The following is a 21,355-nucleotide window of genomic DNA, read 5'->3' as shown; positions in this document are numbered from 1 at the left end:
TTCATTGCAGCTAACTAGATGTTAAAATACAATTTTATATCAACAATATAAAATTATTGGTCTATAACATACACATCATAATATAAGTGTTTTTTGTAAAAGAGGTAGGCTGTGCATATTTGCAGATAACTATGGGTAAGCAGTCCATGTGACCTGAATAAAGCAACTTGGTGTCTGTTTTGAAAACTGTGCCAGGACTTGCTATACTGATAGTGGAGTATACTGTATAATGAGAATACTGAACTGTTACCATACTTAAATTGTCTCTTGATACACACAGTATCCCCTTCACAGTAACACAGTTAATATAGAGCCAAACCTCTGTTTTGGAATCCACTGTGACCATCTACTAATGTGTTTTCATCTGAAACTATTTAGATATATTGAAACAGTACTGAGCATTAAGACACATCTGCATGTGATTGCCACTCTTCCAGGTACAGTCTCAGTGCTCTATTGATTCTTATAAATGACAAACAAACAACAAAAGAGCGATCCAGATCTCTGTGGTACTTAATAACAGATGGAGCTGTGGTTAGGTTTATGTCAAAAACATCTGCAAAGCAACTGTGGACAGTTATACATTTTCAGGTTAGTCAGAAAGAGCCTTTGCCCAAAAGCAAGACATGTTGTCCAAAAGCAAGTTTGAAGAAAAAAAAAAAAAAGTAATGCTAGTGTGAAGTAAAATCAGTCAATGGATTTGCTTTGCTTTTGTTTTGATTGTTTTCCAGGGCTAGTGAACGCCAGCTATTATGCCTGTACTATACAGTTGACTTCAGCGGTACCCGTGAATACTTGGCAGCACCAGGGTATGACATCACTGTAATCTTTGTGATTCCAGTTGGTTCCAGTGCAAAATATTTTCACAATTATGCGTCCCTTTGGCAGTTTACTTGGAACTTTTTCACATCTCTTTAATGAACATGTTTTATTTCTGGGCGTCTGAAAGAGCTACATGTTCGGAAAATGAATGGTGTGCTTTCATTGTAACGTTATGCAGAGCAGAAACTTTCAGAACACTTTTGGTATCACAGTAATTGTAAAGTAAATGTAAAATTTGGAAACAGGTTTTCTTTGTAGTGTTTAATGTAGCTTATCGTCCTGTTTAATACTTAGTTCTTACTTGGGGAAAGAAAACCAAAGTGATTAATTGTCATAGTAAATTGCCATCTTGAAAACTGGTAAAATTCAGAATTGATACCCTAGCTTTAATTCAGTGTAGTATGTCCAGCAAACAGTTGTAACCAAGTTCACATTCCCATCTCAACTAGCTTGAAAAGTTGCCACTGTAATCCGAGTGGTTATTTATCGAATTAAAATGCTGGTCATTTAATTGATCAAGTAAATGAAGCCTTTACTAATTAGTGTTTTTGGCTTGCATAATTTGCTTACTACCACTCCACCCCCCCCCCCCCCCCCCCCCCTAAAAAAAAAAAAAAAAAAAAAAAAAAAAACATTGTCTGTTTAAAGAAGCCCATTCCAGACTCTCTGGCTGCCTCAAACACTCTCAATAAAATCAAACAGATAACTAACCCTCTGTTTTCTTATTATATTAGGGTGGTTTTGTGGCCTGTTCACACTTTTGTTCTATGTGCTTAATGACTGGAGAGAGTATTTTCCAGGCCATTTACCTTGTTCCCTTGTCAATTGAGCTCCTTTGTGTCTTTATTTATTTATTTATTTATTTAACTTTTTTTTATTGAGTTAGGTCTGGCATCCATCTCCTGCCCACTGAGAGTGTGGCCTTTGGTGCATTGGGCTGTCCAGAGGATGAGCAGTCGCACAGTCCATGTTTATTTGTTTTGGGTTCTGTTTGCTGTTCCAGTGCTCCAAAAGAACGTTTCGCTTGGGGGACCAGCTTCAATTAGCTCTGTTAGAGAGGACAAGACTTTGACATGTCAGAGCTGTTGTGGATTGCTTTGTGTCAATGAGATAAGCGGGGATAGACTTTCTTGTATTTATTTTCCTTGACTGAAGTCCCCCCCCCCCCCCCCGTCTCTTTTATTTATTTATGTGTTTATTTCTTAAAAAAAAAAAAAAAGTCGGCATATTTGCCAGTTTTTATTTAATATAATTTGTTTGTGAATGGGAGGACTGAGGTTAACAGTGGAAAAAGACAATTCAGAAACAACACTCTTTTGTTAGTGTAAGTGTGATCAGTTAATTGATGATTGTACTGAGAAAATACCCTTAAGTTACAGTATATTTAAGTGTTTCTGAATATGGCCCAGAAGTTATCACCTTTACCTGTAGGCCTATGCTTTTAATTGCCGTCCCCATTTTTTTACATGGTGTTTGAGTTTATTCAGAGTGCTTCTTAGTACAATTACTTGCACGCTTTACATTTTCTTTTAGTAATTCTGTGCTGTGGTATTTTTTGGTTCAGTTGCCTGCCATACTGTAGAGATGAAATCTCTAGCATTAGCTAAATCGTCCAAAGTGTCACTGTAGGAGTACTGACCATCTACTGATCGTTTCCTTTTGTTGTGTTGGCAACACACCACTGTGCAACAAGATATTTTCACTGTTCTAGCCTATACTACATGGGTCTATGACAAACACCTAGAACTGAGTAGCGTCTCCTGCATTCCTAGTCAGACCACGTGAGCACAGACTTATCAAACATTTGAGTAGTTGGTTTAAGCAGAAAGAATAAGAGGTCATCTGCCTCCTGTGTATGTAGTGATTCATGCTGTGGCCGGGATTCAAACCGCCCCCAATTATTTAACATTAAAGATGCATGTTAGCTAAATACAGTAACTATTTTACAAATAGGGTCTTTTGTTACGAGGATACTATTTTCAACTTTTTGGATGCTTTCCAATGTGGCTTCATCTACCCCTTTCTGTATTATATTGCGGGAGGAAGGTGAGACTGTATTAAGCCCCAGGGTCTCTACCTCCCCTGTTAGTTGACTGTTAGAGGTGTGTTTTCGGTGGAAGGGATCACGTATCCCAGCCCTCAAAGGGTAACCATTTAGCCTCAGAGCAGGGGGTTTGTTTCCCTCTTTGCAGTCGGGCACATAACGTAAAACCTTTTTTTTGTATGTATTATATATATAATATATATATATATATATGTGATCCTCGAACTCACGGAGTTCGTCGCCCCTTTAAGATCAGACCCAGGACACACAAATGGAATTGCTTTAGCGCTGATGCGCACTTTTAATAAACACCAATCAAATAAATTAATCAAACAAACAAAACAGAAACAAACACCTAGCTCTCTCTTGGAGCTCTAACTAACATTAACGGGAACCTAACTAAACATTCAGGACGGCTAAGCCGTTTACCTGACACCAACACCAAATACAAACTCACGCGGGCTTCACTCCGTACTTCACCTTCGATACAACTGCTCACTCACATAGTCGGGCTCTTTCTCTCAGCAGCCTGGAACAGACTGGCTGCCTCTCTTAAATCCCCTGCACCTGGCTCTAATTTACAACTACCACCAGGTGCAAAGGATTACTAAACAATTAAGAAATTACACAATTAAACCCCATAATACCCAAATGTGCATTCACAAGGTTTATAGCAGGGAAGGATTTTAACCCCCTCCCTGGTACCTTACAATATATATATATATATATATGTGTGTGTGTGTGTGTGTGTGTGTGTGTGTGTGTGTATATATATATATATATATATATATATATATATATATATATATATATATATATATATATATATATATATATGTGTGTGTGTGTGTGTATATATATATATATATATATATATATATATATATGTATGTGTATATATATATATATATATATATATATATATATATATATATATATATATATATATATATATATATATATATATATATGTATGTGTGTGTGTGTGTGTATGTGTATATATATATATATATATATATATATATATATATATATATATATATATATATATATATATATATATATATATACATATTGGCTCTTGGAGATCTTTTTAAAACAGCTCTGCCATCGCAGCTTGTGCACTTCTATAACAACCTCATTGGTGGGGCAACCAGTAGCGGATTATCTTACTAGTGAGAAGCAGGGGGAGTTAGAGTGGCTCCCCTCTTAAATTTCAGTGGGAGGAAGGTTCTCTCCTTGTAAAGACTTTTAATGAAGTATTGGTGTTGAGCAGCTGTTTGCTTCTTTGTTAAACAAGGGAATGTTAGGGTCCCCCTTCATTGCATTATGAAGAGGTGAAACTTGTAAATAGTCATAGCCCTATTATACCTAATGAAAGACAACTACACTTATATGATGTTAGTGTTATATAATGCAGAACATTTAAACATATATTAAACATTTTTCATCACTTCAGAAGTGTTAACTTGAGAAACTTGATTGAATGCTTTTATACATAGGTTTATAGTCTTAAGAGCCTTCATATGTATATTGCTTGTTTCCCTTGATGTGCTTTTCCTTGCAGGGCTTGGAAAAATATGAGCAGGTTTCATTGACATTTCACCAAATAATTATCTTTAATAAGTTACATGAGAACTGTCATCTGTAATGATCTCATGTTTCCACAATTGAAACGTTTATTGTTTTATTTGTTTTTTTCATTCATTCAGCTATTTGCTATATTGACATTATAAAACAGTGTGTCTATATTAATTTTAGAAATGAGATATTGCATCTAATCTTTATTACAAAATTCACCAGTGATTACATAACATCAAATAGGCGCAACCAGATGTGATCCATTCTGACACCTTTACCGTTTACATTACTCAGGATAACTGTGACTTTTGAAAGCTGTGATTTTACCCAATGTTAAATGTTAAACAGCTGTGATCTGCGTTTTGACTGTCTGCACATGTCATCTTTCACATTGAAAAGGTTACGGTGTACTATAATCCGTAATGAAAGCCATATAAAAGGTTAACTTCACTGCATCACATGGTTCATTTATTGTCAGTTTTGCTGTGCATCATTTCTTTAAAAGTTTCCTTTTCTATCACATGCAAAGGACAACTATCTTCTTGGAAATCCATCAATCTCTCTGTTCCTTAAGCTGAATGCTTGTGTGGCCTTCCTTTTCAAACTCGTCACTATGTAAATGCTGATAATGGTAATAAATAGCTCCTCGGAGGAGCATTTGCGCTATACAGTTTGTAATCAAAGTTTATTTCTAACGCTTCAGCAATAGCTGTAAACCACTGGTGTTCAACAATGCATTCTCTCTCTCTCTCTCTCTCTCTCTCTCTCTCTCTCTCTCTCTCTCACATTGCCTGAGTGACCCAGATAATTATTTGTTGATGTTGTTTCACAGGACGACCATGAAAGTTGTGGCTCCAGCTCAACCAACCGCAGCACCACAGAGAGTGTTAAATCATTAGCCAAACCACGGAGGATCCAACAGGCAGCCCCCACTGACCCTGACTTGCCACCGGGTGAGTGATGAGTGCAGAAGGGGCAATAAAGCTAGACACTACTTTTCCTAAACTTTATTGTATGCTGGGTTTATGAAAAAGTTAAGGAGAGGAAGGGGTTAAGAAGGCAAGCTCATTAATCAATTACAGTGCTCTTTCTTCCATTCCTCTCTAATGCTTGCGATTCCTGCTCCGCTCCCCTGTTCCAGACGAAATAGGCACGCTCCTACATGGCATTTAAAAAAAAAAAAAAAAAAAAAAAAAAAAAAAAAAAAAACTAGCTGTTCCCCCCCCCCCACTGTGTTGCTGATTGCAAATGAAAAGGTAATGTACATAAAAAAGGAATACTATTTAATCTTCCTTATTATAATCGCATAGCTTGACCCAAATAAAAAAAAAAAAAATCCCCAGCTATAATCAGCAAAGACAAAAGCCTACATAAAGTGCTCAAAGAAGTTATCTAATTCAATTTGAAGACACTTCCTCATTATTATTGATTGGTACTGAACAAATACAGAAATTGAGAACAAAGTAAAAGTTAGAAAATATCATCTTGCAATTAACAGGTTTTTAACAGGTTCCTAAGATGTCGTGCACAATGTACTCACCTATTTCAAACTTTGCATATGATTCGTATCAAATTAGCTTCATACTGGGTTTGTTTGTATCTGAATATCTCATAGGGAGGTCAGTGCAAACCACAAACACATATGGGTGAGTCTCAACCGGGCTGACGGACCACCCTGTAGTGTATGAACTATCATTAAGAGTGCAGAAAATATAAACCATGTTCAGAGCGCTGTATTGGGGCATAACCATGGAACTGTAGAAGAGCAATATGACTATGTAATAACTGCAGACAGATGGTCGTACCGATGACGTTTTTATATGGCACAAATGCAGCTCCACAATTTGGAGAATATATATTTTTTCCTCCTTAACAAATTATAAAGTGCAACGCCAATCACATTAAATATAAAAGAAAAAAAAAAGCTTTTTTTTAAAAATACAATTCTCAAGGCTGCAAAACATAAAAGTGCCTAATTTTGGTTTGAAACTGGAAAATTAATGGTTACCATGCACAGGCATGATGGAAAATACTGTAAAGTGAGTGCAACTGTATTTGTCACCTCCTTTTTTTTTTAAACTTGTGCACACTCCATGGCCAAACATGTATTTAAGAAAACTAAAACTGTGCTCAGTTGTTTTCAGTGCTGTGAAAGAGCGGGCCGGAAATGTCCACTCTGCGCTGTGCTTTCCTGCTCTATATACAATTGGCTCACACTCTGATTTAAACACAGTGTTACTTCACTGTGGACTACTGGAATTTATTACTTGGGAAATGTTTAAAAGTGGAGGTCTGTGAAAATAAAATGTTATCTTTGGTTGCTGCACATTTGTCTAGGTACTGTGTCCTCATATAAACAAATGCAGTTACTGAAATTATGCTTATGACATAACAAATTAATGCCAGTATAATATCTGCTTTGCTATGCAAAAGTTATTAGTTATTTCTGTATATGTCACCAAATACCAATCTTGTGTGAATACAAATACAGCATGTGACCTATAATGCGTTGATACAAACTCAAGAAACTGCATGCAGGGAAACCTAAAAAGTACTACTCTTAACAGAACAGTTGGTTTATGAACCGATTTAAACAAAATAACATGTATATCTACATCTATATACTCTCTCTCTCTCTCTCTATATATATATATATATATATATATGTGTGTGTGTGTGTGTGTGTGTGTGTGTGTGTGTGTGTATATATATGTTTGTATATACACTTCAACAATGTAGCAAACATTTTTTGAAAATCCTCTGAATCCTCTTTGTAAGTTTACTGTAGTTTTAAATCAATGGATGTGCAGTGATCCTTACATCTGGATTCATACTGTGCAAGCCATAGGGGAATAATCTACAGCACTGTGGGTGTTTTTTTTTTTTTTTTTTTTTTTTAGTGCAGACTGCTTTTGTTGTATTTAGAAAAAAAGGTATGTTTTGTTCATGGTCTTGAGAGATTGTAGATAGAAAAAATCTGCATGTTCAGCATTTCCTCATAATTTGTTTTGACAGTTTTGACATATGTGGATTATTTTGATAAATTGCATCAATGTTATTGTACTGTTGTCCCACATGTCCTAAAGATATTGGGAATTATTTAGTAGTTAAAAAAAAAAAAAAAAAAAAAGTACAAGGAGAGATCAGGTGGTCAGCTGACTAAAATGAAAGAGAAAATAATGAATCTCTTGCCAGAGAGAAGAAAAGGGGACTGACAGGGGAACAAACACTGTGTTATGCAAAAGAGTGTAAACACATGACATATCACAAGGTTGACTATGGCTTCGTTACTGCATTTGTGTAGAAGCAAGTAGTGTTTTTCGACTAATGTATTTTATTTTAAGACATGCCATTGTATTTATTTAATTCCTCTTTTGTTATTACAAACGTTAATACAAGGTAAGGGAAACATTACAGTGAAATGGAATTGCCCATAATTTGACCTTTTTACAAATATTTGGTTTAGACTGACTGACTTCTTTAACAGCAATTCAGAACAATGTGATGCATACGGTGGGAAAGATAATAGACAACATTATTTTCCTGTTGTATTCGAACTGTTCTGGAAGTTTCTTTTTGCATGCTGTGCTATGACAAAAAATATTAAATCTGATCAGAGTTAGTTGTGTGAGATTTCTAAATAAACTGAATAATTTCTCCTTCGGCAATCCAAAAACTGATTAAGTTGCCAATTGGTTGTGGTAAGACTGTTGGCCACCAGATTCTGTTAACAGTTGTGGCTTTTAAAGATGTGGACCATTGTTGGATACGTATATAAAATGAAGTGGATATACTTTTTTTCCCCCCTGCTCTCTGTTTCAACGATTACCCTACTTCAGCGAGCTACCACATCTGTTTCCGATGGGCTCCTGTTTCTGCCCATTTTGAGGCACCAGGAGATCACAGCTCAGTCTTGTCACTAAGCTGGGATATTGACCAGTCTCTTGACCACCAAGTTTCGGTGCCTCCTTTCTAATGTTGATATTTTGTTTTATTTTGTTTGGGTTTTTTTTGCATATGATGTGCATGTTTCAAAATCAATCTTTGTTCCTTCTTTGGTAGTTTCTCTGAAAAATGCCATATTATTTGTCACATCTTTTTGTCCCTTAATGGAAATTATTGAAAACTAAATTGCCTAAACTAATTGAATTTTCAAAACAATATATACAAGGTGCAATAGAAATGAGCAACACCTAGCTGTGTTCCAAAATGTCTTCTCTGCATGTCATTTAAATAGTAATCGTTGCGCTAACATTAAAATATTTAAAAAATGGAGCTCCACATATCAGATTGGAAGAGCTCCCAATGTTCTGTTCTGCTCATGTAGCACAATAGGGTGTTCACTATACCATGTCTGTGCTACGCAGAGGCTGTTCCATAACGCAGTGAGTTACTGTTGAATGAACAAGGTTCTACCTGGTAGATTGTGGCAGAGACTACCATGAAGTTGAAGGCAATTTACATGACCAGCAACGAGTTAGGAACACACGTTCCTGATTACCAACAACAAAAAAAGTCATATGCAATTAAATGCATTAGCACGTTATACCAGCATTTGGTCTGAATTTGTTTTGGTGCACTTAAAAACTTTGTTCAGCCATCTGGAAAGCCTCTACCTTGTTTCATATTTTTAAAATTAATACCAGCTCTTGGATAACAAGTAAAAATGTCACCTGAAATGTAATGGGTTTTTAAAGTACTGTGAATTATATGGCTTGTTCAACAGAAGATGTCACTTTTAAACCAGGAGTGATTTTTTTTCTTTTAAAGGTTATTTCTGAAACAACACACCAACAACACTGGAAAAAAAAAGCTGCTTTCTATAATAAAAAAAAAAAAATAAATAATAAAAAAAAATCCAATATTACTGAAGGTTGATTGCTGCTGACTTGACTGTCTTTTCCTAACAGCATAATAATTGGCACTGCTAATATCTGCTAATACTTTCCGTATACAGGAAAACGTGGACATGGACAGTATAGTATTTCTTTCCTGTATTGCACTGATGAGAGTACTTGCCATGTACTGGGAACACATAAAGGAGTTAGTTTTTCCAGTCGTTTTATGGTTGAACAGTTTTAAGTAGGTTTCTTCCCAGTGGGCTGCCATGCAGGTGCTGACTGTGTCAATTGTTGACAGAAGTTAAGACTGTTGTGCTTGTTAGAGAGTCGGGTTTTGGGCAGTACGTTGGCCTTGGCAAATTAGATCCAGAAATCAAAATAGCAGGAGGTTAAACGTTGCTTTACTGCTCGTATGCAGGTGTTGTACGAATGGTTTTAGCTTCGGGTCTATTTCTTCATCAAAGTCTGAACCACTTATTTTGAATAAGTTCAGAAGTACAATATCTAATTTATTATTATTATTATTATGGAACATAGACAGGCATCTCCATACATTTACGTACGCATTTTTGGGGAGAAAAATAAGGAGAAATCATTAAACTTTTATAAGTTTAAATCTTAGTGATTGAGTTTAACAGTACATGGGAGAAATGAATAATGGCATTGTTCTTGTGGTTTAGAGGGTTTATTGCAGTATATTTTCCTATTTTATGGTTTAAACTCCCTTGCCTGTAATATTTTAAGTTATTTCTTACTTTGTTGAGTATTGACCTTACCATGTATGTTGTTTCTTATAAGCTTCTGTTTCTCAGGAATAGTATACAGTTAGTAGTGGTGTGTAATACCACTAGAAAGCTTCCCCTAGTCTACTCCTAGATCAATGAATCAAACCTAAACAGCTGAAATTGTGTCGGTTGTTAGCCTCCTTCTAAATATAGACACAAAATAATAAAATAAATATTTTATTGCTGTGATACAGTAGATAGGCCTACATACATTCCTATATAAATGATATAACTGTACAATAATAACCACTGGTTCTGTGCTGATCTGTTGGTAAGGTAGACTTGGAATACAAATATTACAAAGAACGTATTTCTAAATAACATTATTTAGAAACAATTACATGCAGCATAATGCTGCTCTATGTTTACTCTTAATTTCCTTGAAGCAGAGAATAAAATGTTGACTTTTTGAGGAATATATTTATTAAAGTAAAACTAATTGTAACCCAAGAGCTTGCAGAGATGCTACTTGACCCATACTTTAGAAATATTAACACTTGGTCCTTCCTTAATGATGCATTGTAAATTATCTGCAGAGAAACATGAATAGGTAATTCTTCAGGTCATACCTTTCTTTCTTTCTTTCCTTCATTTTGAACCTATTAAAAAAAGGCATTTTTACGCTGCTTGTTTTTGCACTTGCTTGAAAATAGGGCCCAGTTTCTTGATAACAACACTAACACATCAATATATGTTGGTTTCTCAAAGCTGTAATGCAGTGTTTATACTGAAGCACTATTTTAAATTCTGATATTCAGGAAGACATTGGCTTTTGTATAAGGTTTATATGTTGGATGTAGGGAACATACATGATCCAGATTTAAAGGGACATATTGAGCCGTTCTTGAAAGCTAAGCTTAATGTCTTGTGACATGACTACTGGGCAAGTATCTTATGTATAAGTCATGGGCTCTCTTCTGCTTCAAGTTTGGCATGCCAACTGCAATTCTGCCCAGTTCAGTGTTCAGTGCTTGCAAACGTTGTTTTGGAAGTCTTGCCATTTATCATTATGGATTTTCACTCTGTCCAAAGTATTTTAAATTTCCTAATTCTGAAAGGTTTAAGTTTAGCTTCCAAAGCAGGATAAAGCTGAATTTACTGTGCCATGCTCCAGACCATGTAGCTGTCTAACTAATATTACAAGTTATTTTTCTGTCAACAGTAAAACTGTGTGTTTTATAATCAATAAAACTGATAAACAAAAAGATATTTGAAACTAAAGTTCTAAAAATGCAAAGAAACACAATTGTCCATATTGTGGCGATATAAAATTAAATATAAATTATTATTATTGTTATTTTTTAATCACAATTTTCACATAAATCAGCTTGAGTATAAAACTTTGATAATTCATCAACTTTTACTTGGGAGAAAACAACCAGTGTTGTAAATACAAAGAGAATACACCATGCATGTTCATGGAGTACCGTAACTATTTCACAGATGAGGTGGGTTGTTTACAGACAATCCTATTGTAAGAGTGAAATAACCACAGCACCCCATGAACATTCCTGGAGTAGTATTATTATATTAAATACAATATGTGGAAAAAAAATATGTTTGAAACTAAATTAAACAACTCAAGTTGTGGAATTGCTTTGCTTAGATCAATCTCTGCATCTGCTTAGCAACGCTGCTTTATTTGAAACAGTGCATGGACATTCTGTCTTTATATTTGAATGAATGCAGATTAAAAGAAATATTCACTCATCGGCATCAAACACGAAAAAGTGATTTGATTCTAGATCTCTCAAAGCTTGCATAAACAAGTGTCCTCTTGAAGGGAAATAATAAATGATCATGAGAGAAATATGTGGAAGGGGTTAGGCTTCTGGCATCCACAGCAAAATATTACTTGAAAAATGTGTTGCTTGAAGAGTGTCAAAAAACATTATTATCAAGAAAGTATTCTTTGGAAAACCGTAATTAGCTCTGCAGAGCACCAGCCAAAGAAGGGTCTTCAAAATCAAAACACGTGTATAAACAAATAAACAACTTTTTATGGTTTGGCTTACACAAGGCAGCGGTTATGTGTAAAATGATGTTAAAAAAAAAGAGTTTTTTGAGAGTCAAATATCGTTTACTTTAGGGAAAAGGGGAACAAATAACATATTAAAAATTTGCAGTGAGTGTTGTAGGAAGTAGATGTCCGTGCACATTTTAATTAAAATGCCAAAATGTTACCATGTGTTGCCTTTACATGATGAGAAGTATAATTTCTCAGATAAAAAAAGAAAATAAACTGAACAAATGTTTTGTAAATGACAATACTTTCCCTACAGCATTGAGCTCTGCTCATTTAATTACTTGAAAAACCATTGTTGAAATCAAAGGAAAACTGCTTATTCAGTAAAAAAGGTTTACAGTAACTGAAATACAATGGCACAGCGCAATTGGTTTACCTTATCCATTCACTGATATTTATTTTTTCTTTTTGTTTTAGGTTATGTGCAAAGCCTCATAAGACGAGTTGTGAACAATGTTAATATTGTAGTAAACAACCTGATCTTGAAGTATGTGGAAGACGACATAGTTCTGTCTGTAAACATCACCTCTGCTGAATGCTACACAGTTGATGAGTTCTGGGATCGGGCGTTCATGGATATCTCACGTGAGTAATCTGTAGAGCGTTCAGCCAAAAGCTAGGTCTAACAGTGGAAAGAAAAGAAACCCTACAGTAAATTACTTTTAAAATATGAGCTGGTATGGCCAAAAAAATGTTTCCAGATTTGATGATGTTAAAGCTGGGGTCTGTAATGTTCAATTTTTTCCAGCTACGTGATTAACAGAACTAAGATACTAGAGGAATTTGCTACAAATACCTGGCTTTTCATTTTTTTATTGAGTAACTTTTTTGTACTTTTTCCAGCCTCTGATCTGGTCCTAAGGAAGGTCATTAATTTTTCTGACTGCACCATTTGCCTTGATAAGAGGAATGCAAGTGGGAAAATTGAATTCTACCAAGATCCTCTGCTGTACAAGTGCTCCTTTCGAACACGCCTGCACTTTACTTACGATAACATCAACTCCAAGATACCCTCTGTCATAAAAGTATGCACTAAAAAATGTTTCTTTTCTAATAAGTTAACAGTAGTATGATTGTTTAAGACAGTTCATTCTTGTTTATTTGAAATGCATTAAACAGGAATGTGAATTTTTTTTTAATTATGGCTTGTACTGTCTTAATATTTTGCACATGGTGTTTTATATTTTTATATAAGGATTTTGATTTGTCTGATCTTTTTGTGAGTCAGTTATCCTCAAGACTTGTGTATATATGGTTTTGGGTCAAATCTGGATTATGGAAACATTTAAAATTGTATCTGACTGTTAACAGTAACAACTCAAATTAACGTAGTTTCTGATTGAAATTTGGATTCATGATTTATTGTTTAGTAATATCAAAAACAGATTGCTTGCCAAACTTTGTAGGAACTGTTTTGCTTTTCATCTTCTCTGTGCATTTGAGTTAGGAAAAAAAGACAATGCAAACTATTGGTGCATTTTCAATGACTTTTTGGGAGGCTTTTCAACTTTTTTTGGATAATGAATCTGTTTTTCCCTTCACAAAAAAAAAAACTGATAAAGCACACTAAATATATTCAGAATTCAACTTAGGCAAAAAAATAAATAAATAATGGAAACCAAGTTCCAATTGCATTTTAATTACTTATGCACTAAACATGAACATTTTGGAAAACATCTTCCAAAGTCTGAAGCTTTGTAACGTGTCTGACAAAATGTTGCCAGCGTTTAAATTAGTTTTGTTTTTATTTTATTACAGATTCAAGCACTTGTAGAAACCTTGAAGCTGTCTATTACAGACCAACAGCTACCAATGTTTATTCGCATTATGGAGCTCGGCATTGCTCTGTACTACGGAGAAATAGGCACTCAGAAAGGGGCAGAGATGGAAGAGCAGGGTACACATGCCAAAGAAACAGTTGTTAACATGACAGGTGAGTACGTTTGCAGTCTCATGAAATCAGGGTTCATTCGATTAAGACTAAATTAGATGAAAAACATGCATGAGCTTATGTTCTGAAGAGTTTTTCTTTTTACTCTGTTGATTTCAGTTGAGTTTGCATTTTGAAGTAGATCATAAGGATCAAAGGGTTACGCACCTTTGCTGTACCGTTAACTGTGCCTGTTGTAGTACAGTTGTCTGGTACATCATTTCTCGCAGTTTAACAGTTGTGGAAGTTGTAACCCCCACCCCACTTTAAGCAACTAAAACTTTCTTATCTACAGTTTATAGCCTATGCTGATGACCTCAGTAAATTAGATTAAGATGCACTGGCACTGTCTGTGCAGTCAGGTCTGTTGTTGCAGAAGTTTAATTTATAGAGGGGAATGTGGGTAGTGAGAACTGATCTGCCAGAAATGTAGTGCTAGTTGGCACAGACAGCATTCCCAGTTTAATGCCAGATGTAAGATTCAGTGTCATGCTACTGCTATGTGGCTCAGAAAGTGAATTAGTATCCTATCACAAAAATATACAAGAGGGGATTAACTGTTGGAACAAAACTGTTCAAGATCTTATGTTACTTTAAAAAAAAAAAAAAAAAAAAGGGTCCACTTGTAAAACGGACATGAAATCGAGAAATAATTTCTACTTGTTACTTGCTTTATAATTAAAAACCCCAAGACAGGTCTAATAATTATGATTGATCAAACGGAAATGATAGATTTTTTTTTTTTTTTTTTTATGTATATTTTTATATTTGGTTTGGGGCTTTGTAAGGGAGACATAATTATCAGCAGTTTTGTTGTGTTTATTTTTCAGGACTTTACCGTACATTTTAGAAAAGTTTAAGCTACTATAGTCCCTCACTTCGGGGATTCAATCAGAAAAAAAGCACCTATAGTATTTTTCTTTCCATGGTGACATTCATTAGCATTTTTCAGCCATGAGGTATATGTGTGCTTTAAATTAAGGGCTTATTGAATCATAACACAAGGTGTCATATTATTCCACATGTGTGTATTTTGGCCCTGTCCTCACATGTCTGAAACTTTAATTAAATAGCATCAAAGAACTGGGAAATAAAATGAGTCTTAAACCATTGCTGTATTTTCTGATTGAATCCACTCCTTCAGGCTTTTTTTGCAGTCAGTTACAGTAGTATTTATTCTTATTATCTAGAGATGTAGAATGCAACACTTCTTGTACTGTATGTACAGTATATTAATTATACATTTATAGATATTATTATGGCATCCTTGCTTTTTAATTGCTTAGTTTAATTGCTCCTCAATTAATAAACTTGAAACAATTCAGACAAAATCCCTAAAACTCTGATTGTTTATTTAAAACACAGTAGATGCATGCGAGTCATTTATTAAAGCATTCAGTTAGAAAGTTATTGTTTCACCAAAAAAAAAAATTATTGTTTTAAAAATGCAGCGGTTGGAAATTTGAATGACTAATACTCATATATAAACTAACAACAAGAAAGCATTCCATTCCCAGTCACATACAGAATATAGTGTTTATTAAAACAAGAAATAAGTTTTAAAAAAAGAAGAAAAAAAGGTTGTGTATTAAAGTATTATACAGGAGTGTGCCTGATATGCATTGCCAAAGTGTCTGCTTTGTGAGGGAGGTCTTTCATAAAATTACAGTAACCTCCTTGAAGTCTGTTTTTTTTTTTTTTTTTACTTTATGCACATGCACCCAGCTTGTAAAAATCTTAGCAACTATCCAGGGACTACATAGGGATTAGTTTACATTTTAAATATGGAAAGACATCTCCCAGGATTTAAAGGCACTGTCAAAATACAGAGAGTTTACTTGAATATACTTTTTATATAAAGAATGCTTTTCTTTTTTTTAAACGATTAGTTGTATAAATTCTTATGCTTAAAATAAGTGGTATATATTTTTTGTATTAGTTGACTTTATTTTGTTTCAAACACACTTTGGAAAGTTCAAAGCATTTCAGTCATGTACGCTGTGTTGTAGACTTACAACTGCCAGAACTCAATGTGAAAATGTAATTAAAATATTTCACAATATTGCCATTTTAAGCCTTTCAAATAGTTCTGAAATGACCTCACCGATGATATTGTTTTCTTGTGGAGATGTTAGTCTTTGTGGAATGGGATTACACATTCTTGCATATTGACATCAACGTCCCCTCACAGCATGCATGGAAATATACACTATGTGAATGGTTCAAAGGTCAAGGAGTACATTAAAAACAGTCATTGACCTTCAATACTTTATCACAAATTATGTCCCCCTCCTCCCATTTCTGTAAGCAAGGCCTTTGACTGCATCCTGCTGCTTCAATTCTGCAGTATATTTTGGCAGCTGTGCGGCTGCAGCCATTCCTGTCAAGCTCTAGAGCAGATAAAAGATATGGGCTGTCAAAAGTGAGCTCAATTAGATCAGATTCTCAGACCTGTAGGAGATAATTACTACTTTACCCGTAAGGCTTTAGCCCCACTTCCATTTTCAAAAGTTGTGTCAGTCAGCTTTACATAACTCACAGCACCTCCCTCCTGCATGTGTTACTGGCTTACAATATGCTTGAAAAAGGACGATAAAACAACTGCTGTGTCCTTTTGTTAGACCACATCGCTGTGAAGTAATTTTACTTGGACAAATTGTATGTTATTAAATGGTCATGAGTTGTTTTGTTTGAAACTTGTCTTTTGTTTTCTGACTTTACAAATTTGTATATGTTGATATTATCTTGGTAAATATATTTATGCTGGTTGTTTTATGGGACAAATGTTGCTTTGGGGCAATCTTTAATTAAGGCTAAATAATCAACCATTTTCACAGAATATAGTCCTAATCAATTGATGCTGTTATTAAATTCCTAGAAATATATCAGACTGAAAGCCTTACTATCATACCCTCCTAATTATGATTACTACACCGTATCACTTAAAAACCACAGCACTGAAATAATTAGACTGTTGGGGAAGTTACATGGTATTGCAATAAATAAGCTGAGTAGCAGCTTGTGGCAAAAAAGAACGAAACTGTGGTTTGTAACTGGGATTGGACTTTAATGATAGTGACGTTGCGTCTGTGCAATGGTATAGGAGAAATGACCACATAAGTAACATGCACAGCAGCCTCACATCTGTGTTGTGATCACAGGTGCTGAAGATGAAACCGGACTCCAAGTGCAGCACACATCCCAGTACCTACACCCAGACATGTACCTGCAGCAAGGGAACGATGATGAGCAGGGCTGGGTTTCATGGGCCTGGTCGTACGTTCCAGCCATCGTGAGCACTGGCGATGAGTACGATGGAGAGGAATACTATGAAGAGACTGAGGATGGTATACAGCAACGCAGACAGAAATCGCAGACACCCAAGGATCCCATCATTTCAATAGGGTTCTACTGCACCAAAGCTTCTGTCACGTTTAAGGTAATTTTGTTTCCTTTTTGTTTGGGCTACATTGGATAGGATTGACAATAATAAAGTTGGGTATGATGAATGCAAAAAAGGTGAAACAAAGGATTGTGTAAAATCATATTGAATTGACTGTGTTATCCCTGAAAAGTAATTCAGTTTGGATACAAGAAAGAAGTCCTAGCATGTCAAACCAAACAAATGAATTCTGTCCATAATATTATCCAGTTTGAACAGTGACATGAGGTTGTAGCTTGTGATAAATTGTTGCTGTTTTACTGATATGTGTCAGTGTATGTGTGTGCAATTGATTGTAGTCCACAACACAAACACGTTTACCTTTGTATTTATACATGAAAATCTCTTTAAAAATATTTTATAAATCATGTACAGTAAATGGTTTGCTAACCTTGTAAGACTTGAATGTGATTCTTGTCTGCTTATGGAATTAATTTGTGGTTCACTTCTGGTTAAAACCCAAGGTCAGGTTTCAACATTAGCATTTGGAAGGGTTAGTACTATTCCAGCTTAAAATCATGCCAAATTAAACCTTGCATTTTTTTAAATAATGTTTAATAATGTTATTGTTGTGTTTTTAGTTCTTTTAATCAATTAATTGGTTTTCCTCCAAAATAACTGCAGGCAGCTGAAGCGTGATCAGGTTTTGTTTTTTTTTTTTCCTCAAGAATTTAGTTTGTGGAATTTGTCTTTGAACAGTTATTATGTGCACTTAGCTTTGGGAATGGCTATGTCATGAGAGCTACAGATATTTGAAAACCCTGATGCACAACTCCCTGACTAGTACATTTACTTTGGAAACTGGAAAATGAACTGGGAAATTAGTTAATTGTAAACGCGAGAACATAGAAAGCATCTTAGTCCTGTGTATTAAGATTATATTTTTTAATCATGTAGGTTATAGTCATAGTTAAAGGCATACAAATTTGTATTACCTAATAAAACATGCAGATATTCACACTGTATAATCTGATTCTGGGTTTAATGCTGCATGTTGGGTTCATGTAGAAGAAGCTTTGCTGGAATTAGTTTAGATAAAATCTAGCCTTTTTGTGCATATACAATTGTACATAAAGAACTATAAAAATAAGACTAAGTTGCGTGTGAATATTTTAACTTCGCAAAGGTAACTTAAATGTATCCGAAGAAAAAAGTTTTGTCTCTGGATAATGCATTAGCAGGACTTTGTTTCTGAATAGGCATTCTTCAAAGACATCGTGTGATTGTTAAATGGATCATTCTGGTAGAACAAGGGGGGTTCATCATGAACTTCAAGCTGCTGGGAAATTTGTGGTGTTATCCACACGTGATTAAATCAACCTACTCTGCAAGAAGGGATAATAAGTTACAGCTGTTTTGCTGCACCTGTTTCCTGCCAAAAGTAAAATTGGCTGATAACAAATATGCATTTGTCTTCATCAATTCTTTACAGTACTGTCAGATATCTGCTATTTAAATGCAATATGTAGCATGTTTTAAGGTGTCTTATTGTTTCACAGCTCACTGAAATGCAAACTGAAAGTAGTTATTACAGCCCTCAGAAGGTAAAGTCCAAAGAAATTCTCTGTTTGGAACAAGAAGGAATGACAGTAGAGGTAATAGTTCACTTTCTACTCTTACACTGTATGAATCATGTCATATATATATATATATATATATATATATATATATATATATATATATATATATATATATATATATACACGCACACATATATATATATATATATATATATATATATATATATATATATATATATACACACACACACACACACACACACACACACACACTATATATATATATATATATATATATATATATATATATATATATATATATATATATATAATGCATAAAATGTTGTATTATTAGTAAAAACACTTATCTGTATTTATTTTTGGTAGCTATGCAGCAGTTCAGTTACTGAACATTTTTTTCTTTTTTTTTAACAGGATTTATGTTTACTGTACACAATTGCATTACAGTAATTAGCTAAGTGCAAATGTGTGGCTCTTTTTGAGGCTCTGATTTGAATTTTCCACCTGTTTACTATTAGCAAAAATTATTTGCTTCTGTTTATCCCTTACACACTCCTTTCATTACATTAATCCAGACCCTATTTTCTTTTACTCTAAATGTATTTTAAAATCAAATGGTTTGTTGTAGGTCCTTATGATGGGAGAACCATTCTTTGACTGTCAGATTGGTATTGTGGGTTGTCGGGCTCTGTGTCTTAAGGGAATCATGGGCGTTAAAGACTTTGAAGAAAACACGAATAGATGTGAAGCAGTAAGTATTTTATGGTAAACTACCCACCATACCTTCCTTGCTAAGCAGTTTAGCCAGTCTGCAACACCACTTTCCATGCTGCAAGTTTACAGAGCTATTTTGTAACATATGTAGCCCAATATCCAGTTGGCTTGCAGCGTCAGTTGCTTTCTTCATAGCGGAGTAGATTTTTTTGCACATGTTTATTACACTTTTTTTTTTTTCTTGTCAAAAACCACACAAGCACAATAGAAATTTGTATTAGTACTTATTTGGCTTGAAGTTGTTACAGATGTGTCGTCTTTGTTTTTCCTGCAAATTATTTCCATTAAATCTTATGTAAAGAAGTTAACACAGATTCATGATAATCCAAATATATGTCTTTGTCTTCCTTTAAAGGATGCTGTTTTCTTCCAGTGTGGTGAGACTCTGAGCAGTAAAGGAATGACATACCTCACCAATTCCCTGTTCGATTACAGGAGCCCAGAAAACAACGGTGTCCAGGCAGAATTCATTTTGGAAGCTGCACTTCACAAGGTTTTTTTTGGGAGGTGGGGGGTGGGGCGGAGACAAAATAATATACAATATTATCAATGTAGAAGTCTCTTGTAAAATACAAATTTCCGACAAATATATCACAATGCTATTGAAGGTTTTAAAACAATTATATATATATATATATATATATATATATATATATATATATATATATATATATATATATATATATTTTTTTTTTTTAATCAACTGTCTGATATTTCAAATAGCATTTAATATTGAGATCCCTTTCGCGAGTATAGTAATGCCTTCCCACTTTTACCAGTTTTAAATCCAGTAGGAGATTGTTGCAGGTCATCCAGAAGGAAATAATCAGCTGTTATTGTAGATGCCTACATTGATTGGCTATTAACTTCTGTTATTAAATATCCTTTAGACACCCATTTTAGACACTGTCGGTATGTGTGGAATGCTGCCTTCTTTAATAGAAACGAAAGTGCAGAACAAGTGAATGGTTGCAAAGATTGCATAATATAGTTGCTATAAAAGGGTGACATTTGTTATAATCTCTTATCAGGTTAAGTGGGTCATACATCAGGGCTCCACCTTTAGCCACCAGTGTGCACACACTGTGCCAGATAAGACAGGGCGACACTCTCCATCTTGATAACTTGCAAAGCCAAATGTCACTTCCACTGAAATTCTGTTTAAATTGGTTGATTTATATGTTTAGTGAGTAATGCCACTGTCATGTTATTAAAGTTTTAATTCAAGTGATGCTGCCCGTACTAACCTCATTATATTGTAGTATGATAGTGTGTCAGTAATGGCCATTTTAAAATATTGGGTGGTATAGTCAATTGATCTAAGAGACACTCTATCTAAATACTGACACTGGGCCCAAGGATATTAATATCAAACATCCAGCAGCATGTGTGTCTATTTTAGTTTATTTATGTCTTTAAAAATATGAAAAAACCCAGGAAGGTTAAAATTTGAATGAATAAATTGGTGTTACCGTTGTAGATGCGCCACTGTTTGGATCAGTTGTGTTAGAACCCTGTATCTTTGTCGTGACTTAAAGTGGTATTAACCAAGGCATTTAATACATTACC

The 21,355-nt window shown here is 34.6% G+C and overlaps 1 protein-coding gene across 4 annotated transcripts in view; it reads left to right on the top strand.

The window, feature by feature from the left end:
- The window catches only part of LOC121314944 (vacuolar protein sorting-associated protein 13B-like), a 356,349-nt gene that overhangs the window by 30,425 nt on the left and 304,569 nt on the right, over positions 1-21,355 (top strand). For all 4 annotated transcript variants that reach the window (XM_041248730.1, XM_041248729.1, XM_041248731.1 and 1 more), the window contains exons 4-11: positions 5,280-5,400; positions 12,517-12,684; positions 12,943-13,124; positions 13,858-14,032; positions 17,191-17,468; positions 18,971-19,066; positions 19,641-19,763; positions 20,142-20,279. In XM_041248730.1, coding sequence (XP_041104664.1) covers positions 5,280-5,400; positions 12,517-12,684; positions 12,943-13,124; positions 13,858-14,032; positions 17,191-17,468; positions 18,971-19,066; positions 19,641-19,763; positions 20,142-20,279 — 1,281 coding nt within the window. The remainder of the gene's footprint in view (positions 1-5,279; positions 5,401-12,516; positions 12,685-12,942; positions 13,125-13,857; positions 14,033-17,190; positions 17,469-18,970; positions 19,067-19,640; positions 19,764-20,141; positions 20,280-21,355) is intronic.

This window comes from Polyodon spathula, chromosome 4 (assembly GCF_017654505.1).
Source record: "Polyodon spathula isolate WHYD16114869_AA chromosome 4, ASM1765450v1, whole genome shotgun sequence".
Taxonomy (NCBI): domain Eukaryota; kingdom Metazoa; phylum Chordata; class Actinopteri; order Acipenseriformes; family Polyodontidae; genus Polyodon; species Polyodon spathula.
The sequence above is the reverse complement of the archived record's forward strand: the minus strand, read 5'-3'. Positions and strand labels throughout refer to the sequence as shown.